This window comes from Aegilops tauschii, chromosome 7 (assembly GCF_002575655.3).
Source record: "Aegilops tauschii subsp. strangulata cultivar AL8/78 chromosome 7, Aet v6.0, whole genome shotgun sequence".
Lineage (NCBI taxonomy): Eukaryota > Viridiplantae > Streptophyta > Magnoliopsida > Poales > Poaceae > Aegilops > Aegilops tauschii.
Window position 1 is genome coordinate 568526908 of NC_053041.3, and position 8488 is coordinate 568535395.

Sequence of the window (8488 nt, forward strand, 5' to 3'; positions counted from 1 at the left end):
AGGTGCATGTTCTTTTTTGGCAGCCCATCCACAAGAACCTCAAAGCTACGTGATTGGCTCGGAGCAATTTGAGGATGGGTGACCGACTGAGAAGTTGTTCCTAGGTGCGCACACGTGAGAACAAAGTGCGCAGGAAAGTCTAGTGTTGATTTTTGTGGGGCCAGTCTAGATCGCAGACACAATAACATGGAACCGGTGAGTGAATCGATGGGTTTGACCGAGGAGTTACAATCCCCTTTAATTATGTATGTTTCTCCTTGATGGTATCTGCAAGAAAAGTTGGTTAGGCTTATCTATGTTTATTCTTGCTCTTATCTGCGAGAAAAGGTGGTTAGGCTTCTTCATAGGAAGCAAAGGCTGGGAACCTATGATACTTCGAGTAACTGTAGTGTGGTTTGAGTGATTAATATGGACATTTAAAGGAGACGTGGGAGGGGAAATGTTGGAGAAGGAAAAAGATGTGTAAGCTCTAGATAGTTTAGATCTTCCTGTTAAAAATAAGTGTCAGAGTCGCAATGGATGTAAGCTTAACAATTTAATCAGCTACTTCATTTCTTTCTAGTGGTGTTTAGGTTTGCTGGTGGAGTAGTGTTTATGGAGTTGGTTGTCCAGCTGATACAGGTTACAAATCCATTTGTGGTTCTCCGCAAACACTTTTTCTTTCCCCTGTCACAAGGCGACTAGGAAAAGCCTTTCTCACCTTGATCTTCTCCGATGAGCGCGGGGATTCGTCTCCCTTACGCCCGCCGCTCCGGTGACCGGTGGTAGGGAGGGGATCTTGGTGCCTCGGCTCTGACTAGTAGATAGGTTGGGTTTTAGTCCTCGCAGGGGCAGCGCTTGGACAGATGACAGTGCTTCTTCTTTCAGTTAGTCTTCCAGGCTCCGACCCACCTCAAGTTCACCTGTCGGGACGGATTAGACAGAGCTCCGACGTAGATTTTGTTCTGATGGCGGCAATGGTCGTTTGGTGGTTCATATACCTTGTTGTAGTTTTTATTATGTTTGAGGTACTTTGTATTTCCGATTAATATTTATCGTAGATCCGATCCTTTTTGCATTAAAAAGATACAGGTTGAAAATCCAGTGACATCAACATCACTAGTATCTATATCATTGCCACATACTCTTTCATGCTTTATTAACACATGTTCCTTGTTTATTTGTTTACTTTCATCAAAATAGAAAGAAGACATGTATCACGTGGACCACAACTTGAAAACCACCTTACAAACAAGGAAAATAGACAAAATACATACACAAAAAGGAAAAAGGAAATGTAACTAAACATACAAAAACAATCGTCCACATGCCACCAACGCACGACACTAGCTGTTGACAACGGCACAATGCCGTCTGATCTCCCCCTCGCCACCGGTCTTCACTTCTATCATGCCCATCCTCACCATGGACCGTGCGAACACCTGGAAGAACACCTCCGACGGACCCTTGGCCACGCTCTCGACGTCGGCCCTTGCTGCAGCATCGGTGATGAGCGCGGCATCGGACTGGAAGAGTCCCCGACGCTTTAGGAGGCCACGGTAGTAGCTAGTGTCAAAGGTGAGGAAGCTCCCAGGGTCCATCTCCACGATGGTGGTGTTGTCCGTGGGCGTGGTGCACTTGGTCCTGCGGAGGTTGGCAGCATACTCCGCATCAAGAGATGGATCCGCGTCCCCGGGTCCTCCACGGCCGGTAAAGTTGTATAGCCGCTCGGTGAAGGAGTTGCAGTGTGAGATGCCGATGGTGTGTGCCCCTGAGTGGTATTGGCACATGATGGATCAGGTGAGGTGGTGAACACATTATAACAAGTGCAGAACTCAACAAGTTCGAGCAATACAATGCAATTCAGTAAGTTTTACTAATGCTAAACTTTTGCAAAAATATGAACTAGATAGTGTCGTTTAAAGAACACATGGAACTTAATTTTTGTATGAGGTGTCAATCTAAACTGGTAGGAATTAATGGACCAATGTGGTTAGTAGACAGACAGCAATAGTTAGTAGGTATACATCAGAACAGCTTGCACGTTAATGTTTACTACATATAAAAACATGTGAATCAATGACCTAAGTTGGTAATTAAAAACTTAAGAGACTCTGGCAGAGTTGAGTCGAAGATGTCCTTGTCGGTTCATGTGTACTTATATCGCGGTCATGTCCGAAAATTCAACAAATCATTGTCTGTGTCCACACTGTCACTGATCAACAAATCATTTAACATTTTATCGCAGTCATGTCCGAGAATTCCAAACTAAATATATGTAGTACTTCATCCGTTCCTAAACATTTGTCTTTCTAGAGATTTCAACAAGTGACTACATACGAAACAAATGAGTGAATCTACACTTTAAAATATGTATATATACATTTGTATGTGGTAGTCTATTTAAAAAATTTAAAAGACAAAAATTTAGGAACCGGAGGGAGTAGTAGTTAGCAACTTAGCGTTTCAAAATCTCTGACCGTGCAGTGCAACAACCTTTCTAGTCTATAGAACAAATACTACAATGCATAGCCCTATTATTGCTATCGAGAAATGATATCAACATCGACCAAAGTTTTAAACGGCTAACAAATACGGTTGGTGCTTTTGTGGAAATGCACATAGTGTCGGCAAGATTTGTGGTTCCTTTACTTTTCTTTTTATCTTGGAGCCATCCGTTTCAGCAATCAACACCACACCACCACCAATGGTCCTGTCATGTGACCATGTTGTGTGAGTGGGTTGTACAAAGTAGGAGGAGCCTCTGGTAGCTAGCGGCTAGCTAGAGAGCCGCCGCATGGACAGAAAAAGCACGAATCTAGCAAGTTCCTCTCGCTACTCACTCGACTATCCTACCCATCTTTGCTTGAGTGCTTGTGCGTCACTAGACTTCGCTATCACCATCACCGTGCATGTGTCGGTGCCAATGATCGATATGCCATCAACTCGGCCACTGATGCTTGGTAATTGGTGGGAATTGTTACCTGAGAGCCAGACGAGGTCGGCGAGGTCGAGGCCCTTGGCACGGAAGGAGGTGAGGAGGTCGGTGAAGTTCATGGTGGGCGCCGGGATCTGGTCCAGCGCCTCCTGCTTGATCGACACCCTGCCGTCGCGACGCCCCGTCGGCACGCGCCAGAACGGCCCGCCCTGCAATTTTTTTTTCACTCATCATCGGTCAGTCGCCGAGGCGCGCGTGTCGGAAGCGTGGGTGGGAAGGGAAGCAGAGCACTTACGATGACGCCGACGGCGTCGCGGGAGGCGAGCGCGAGGATGTCGGCGCAGGAGACGACGCCGGGGCACTCCTGCTCGAGGAGCGCCTTCACGCGGTCCAGGAAGGCGAAGCCGCGCAGCGTCAGGTTGGGCGTCGCGTCCTTCTCGGCTTCCCCGCCGCCGGTCGTCGCGTTCAGCAGCACCGACGCGTCGCACCCCTGCACCAGCGCCATGCCGACTGATCAGGATTCAGAACAAACACGCGCGCGCGCAATGGCATTGCCATCGCCGTCCCCATGCACGGAAAGGAAGAGCATAACGTACCCTGACGAAGCAGTCGTGGAAGTGGGTGCGGATGAGGGTGGCGGCGACGGAGGGCGCGTGCGGGACGTGCCGCTCCACGTAGTGCTTCACGATCTGCTCCGCCCGCGGGCAGCTCTGCTCGTAGTACCCCTGCCACAGCTTCCCGCCCTCCGCCATCGCCACCGCGACGCCAACCGTCACCACGAGCATCACCAACACCAACGTCGCCGCCGCCATTGTCACCGCCACCCTAGCTAGCTAGAGCCTAGAGCGCGCCTGGAGCTCTCGAGTGGCCGGCGATGGTGTACAAAGGCACGAGGATGCTCTGTTCTGAAATAGTACAGCCAACGATCGCTTTTTATACGCACGGGCACGCTCTGGCCTTGCATCAGCTAGCGGCGGCAATGCGTGGTCCGTTGGTGGGGTTGGTGCTGGGCGGTACGTAAGCGGGCGAGTAGGTAGAGAGGCCGGCGGGCCGACGTAGCAAGAGACACGGCGAGACGATGGAGGCGCCCTGACAAGTAAAGAAATCGATATCGACCGGCCGCCCCTGCCAATGGCGTCGCGGTTTGCTAACAAGGCGATGGTCAGACAGCCTGGGGAGCGGGCGTTTGCTTCCACCACGGAAATGTTCAGTTAAACACTGCAATTATTATTCGAAACTACTACACGTACGAACATGACTTGTCCGATTTGGTACGATGCAACATCCAGCCGTTGCTGGACTTAGAGTCCAACTGATATACGCGTTGATCTGCTCCATCGGATATAATTCATACGTGAATTGTCGTACGTATAGCATGGTTCATTATTATTAGTCAGCTAGCTGTACTCCCTTGAAGAAAATAGTCAGAGGTACTACTGGTATGCGTGACAGAGTGACAGTACGAATCGAGATGCCATTTGTCAAGACTAGGCGATACGTACGTACGCATTTGATTACCTACATACGGCTATGATATTATTTGTACGTCGCTCCATTTGGGTTATTTGACTGAAACCCTCTAAACTACCATGAAAAATGTTATGTGGAACCTGTATGGACCAACACTTTGTTGACAAGGCAAGGCAAAAAAAAAAATCATATTTCTGAGCTTAAAAATATGTTTTGCTTGTGACCCTGAAAGCTCATTTGTCAATTGATTTAACAAAATGTCTTCAGAGGAATTTAAAAAGTACTCACGTCCTTTAATATGGCGTAAAGAATAAAATATTATTGTCTCGGTTGACTGAGAAAATCTTATTCATCTATCTACTTTACAAAAAAAAAGTATTCACTACACTGCAATAATTTGTTCACACACTGGACACACGAATGTAGTATTTCTTCCTAGAAATTCTAAATTTGTAGAATGTTGCATGTATCTTGCAAAGCTAATTAAATAATTAAGAAAATTTTATCTAGGTTAATAGTGGGTAGAAAGTACTGTAGAAAGGTACTGGAAACTTATCTTTTGTAATATTTTCATTAAAAAATATGACCAGATGGGAGCTATGCAAAAATCACTAATTGATGCATCAAACAAATTGCTACGGTACAAGTTACTCCCTCCGGCAGGGTTTACAAGGCACAATTTGATTGTCAAGGTTTAACTTTGAGCGGAGACAGGCGACTAACCTGTTAATTGCGAGATTAGTATGGTAATTTTGTCAAACTTCGAAGCTGGCAACTTTACTAGGCGTCGTGTGACCATGCGGTCAACTATTTCCGACAAGAACAAACATTTTCATAACAATATAAATTTGTTGACGATGAAAACATTACCAAAGTTGTACTATTTTTAAAAAAATGAGACCAACCCAAGGACTAACCCTTGTTGGCATTTTTTTATAGGAGAAACTCCGCGAGCACCGCACGTCCGAGTCGGGACTCAAACTTGGGTGGGCTGGCAGCTACCCTAGCTGCCCAACCAACGGGTCGATGGACTACTTATCCAAGCGGGTGCATGCCTAGTGGGCTGGCCTCATCAGCCATCACAAGGCTGCCAAAGCGTTTTTCCACTTTCTAGCCTCTCTTTCCTTTGCCTGCGTCTAGAATAGCCTCAACTCCCATCCATCCGTACGCACATATGCAATGCACCCACATTAAACCGCCGGCCAGAAACTAAACATGCATCACATGCCCAGCACTTTCCCTTCATCTGTCCTCTGCCCCATGCATTTCAATTCCATTATTGGTACCCTACCAATATGTCAATATGACATTATATAATATACAGTTTGTACTTCACAAATGTTGCACAAATGAAAGGACCCTAGCAACTCGCAGCTACGCAGATGCATGATTGCAATTTGCAACTCAAGGTGAAGAACATGCAGGCCCTTCCGTTCCTGCTCACGCATGAAGCTTCCTCCTCTTTTAGTTTTCCATCTGCAATCAGCGACAGTAAGACGTCCGCATCAACCGAGCTCATTGAAACCAGTGTACTTGGGCCATGTCATTGCTCACCGCATCGCTTCGGCCCGTCCTTGGCCATTGGTCTTGGCTCCCGTCGTCGTCGACCTCACCGACAGCCTAGCGTGCCAGCCTCCCTTGTCATTACAAGCTAGAATTGCATTTATCTAAGGGGTTGGTTAGTTAGCTTGGCGCAACTATTTTGACGCGTTCTGTTGCCGGTATGTGGATGAATATAAGATGAACCCTTGAGAGAACTTTCTCACCAAACGTGATGCCCACATTACTGGCTTTCTTACTTTTTTCACGGGCTGATTGAGGGAGCCTCATGAATCTTCCCTGCGACCCAGACTGACACGGCGAAAAGAGACGGTGAACTCAATCCCATGAAGGCTTCGAGGAGAAGGCTACCGCAGATGTTCTTTCAGTTCAGGGGGGAGAAGAGCCTTTGGAATAACTTGTGACCAGGGGAAAATGGTTATGGCAGTGTGGCATGCACTGCCATGGATTGCACGCAATACATAGGGATGAGCTACTGCATTTTCTTCACTTCTTTTCTGCTAGCTCTCTCTCATAAGTTACAACTAGCTCTCTATCATGCACCTTTTCTACTAGACACATCCTATATCTTAATTTCTTCCTTGGAAGAACATCTTGTTTAGCTAATGACTGATGCAATGCAACCACCACATTAGTGCAATTAGTATTTAGTACTAGCCCATATGCATGGACCATGATGGCGTGATGTGTGCATGCCCATCATCCGCATCAGTGCACCATAGTTTTAGCTAATGACTGATGCAACCATGGCACCAGCCGGGGGTGCCAACTGCCAAGGACGGCATAATTAGGACTGACCAGTGTTTCTCTCAACGAGGTCCTCGTCATTATCAAATCTCGATACGAGTTGACAGACAATAGTACAACCAATGATGTGTATAACAACAAGATGAAATGTTCATAAGAAAAAAAGATGAAATGCATGCACACTAATTATAGAAAAAGTTATTTTGTATATTAGAGATTCCATGTCGTCGACCAATAATGCATGTACTTTGCAATGAGTAAATGGTCTTGTGATGTATAGAAACGCTGCTGTCCGTCCTTAATACGTCGAAACAATATCCAAATGCACGCCAGTTCAATGCCATGATGAGCAACCCTCTATCACCACACTTTAATTAGTACATTCAGTTATATGCTTGGGATGCTGGCACAATTATATTGCTGCTTGTCTAGCAATATATTCTGTAAAGGAGCTAACTTCTTACTCTCTCGTTGGGTACATATCCAGAGTCCAATCAGAGACGTCTAGTGGAAGTTCAAAATTTTCCCTTCCTAGCACTGTAGCACACCTGTCTAGAATTACGTTTAGCCAAAGATGACCGCATGAACATGACAAGTTACCTAACAGAGGTTAGAAAAATGCCCCAGCTCGTAGTGATATGTTAAATGCCTGGTAGGCTGACATGGTCAAACGCGTTAAGATGTAAAGATAACTGGAAGAAAATAAGAATTGAAATTGTGTTTGGAACTCATTATCTTTAAAATTTGTGTTGGGCACTACAATTAACAGCTTGTGGGAGAGGTCAATTTCTGAGCCTAACATCACGCTGCATCACATCCTCTCAGAAGGTAGCCTGTTTTTCATGCTCATCGTCTCTAATTCTAAGCTCACTTTGGTAGAAGCTTTGCAAGATGTCACTCTGTTTCATACTTGCTAGTACTTCACCAGCCCATATCCCTTTCATGTAGCATAGGATGCCCGTGGGTATCATTCACTCGCAAGTTGAAAAGGCAAGATGGTTCAGACGAAGGAAATGCAGGGACATTCATTACTTCCGCAACTGCAAAGATCGGTAGGACTGAAAGTAGCATGCCCTTTTTATGGGCATATCAGTGAAAATGACCATCTGTACATCCCTTTCAGAAGTAGGTTGTTAGTTACACCTCTCACTTTTAGTATGATTAGAAATGTACTAAGCATGGATGCATTAGTATCTGTGCGACACAGTTTATACCTTTTTTTGGACAAATTAGTCGTCGGATGCATGAGCATGGTTGTGACCAAGAATACAATTCAAGAGGGGTATGCAAATAGAGGCCTCATCCATCAAAACTGCAACATCACTGGGAAGAAAAGGCGTACGTCCACACACGCGCTTGTGCATCAAAACTGTTCGGCCATGATGCTGCTGCTCGATCAGCTGAAACTCTAGTACACACAACCGTAGTAGTATCTCCAGCCTTTACCGGTTACGTAGGCATGTCAATAGTAATATGTGTTTGTTCAGTATGTCATATATACGCGTCGATGATGTACATCCGAGCAAAACTAGAGAGTATAGCTGGGTCCATCATTAGTCAGGCTGTGACTGATGACATTTTTTTTTGGAGATATTTCAGTTGGTCGTGACGTCGCCATCCTCCATAGTTTTCACGGAGGTGCAGATCCAATAAACCCGCGATAGGCAGAAGCTGTTCGATGGAATGCAACATTCATCGGACACGCCATGGAAAGGTCAAGGTTGGCGAGGACAAGTGTTCTTAATCCCCAATTAGTTAGGTGTTTATTGACTATCGTCGACGTCTTGGTGCGCC

General features: G+C 45.9%; 1 protein-coding gene across 1 annotated transcript; it reads right to left on the reverse strand.

Moving 5' to 3' along the window:
• Nucleotides 1-1126: 1126 nt before the first annotated feature.
• Nucleotides 1127-3854, reverse strand: LOC109765675 (peroxidase 3). Its single transcript, XM_020324458.4, has 4 exons — nt 3514-3854; nt 3213-3407; nt 2964-3126; nt 1127-1750 (listed from the first exon to the last, which is right to left on the reverse strand). The coding sequence occupies exons 1-4, from the start codon at nt 3727-3729 to the stop codon at nt 1326-1328; spliced, it is 999 nt and encodes a 332-aa protein (XP_020180047.1). The 5' UTR covers nt 3730-3854; the 3' UTR covers nt 1127-1325.
• Nucleotides 3855-8488: the final 4634 nt, after the last annotated feature.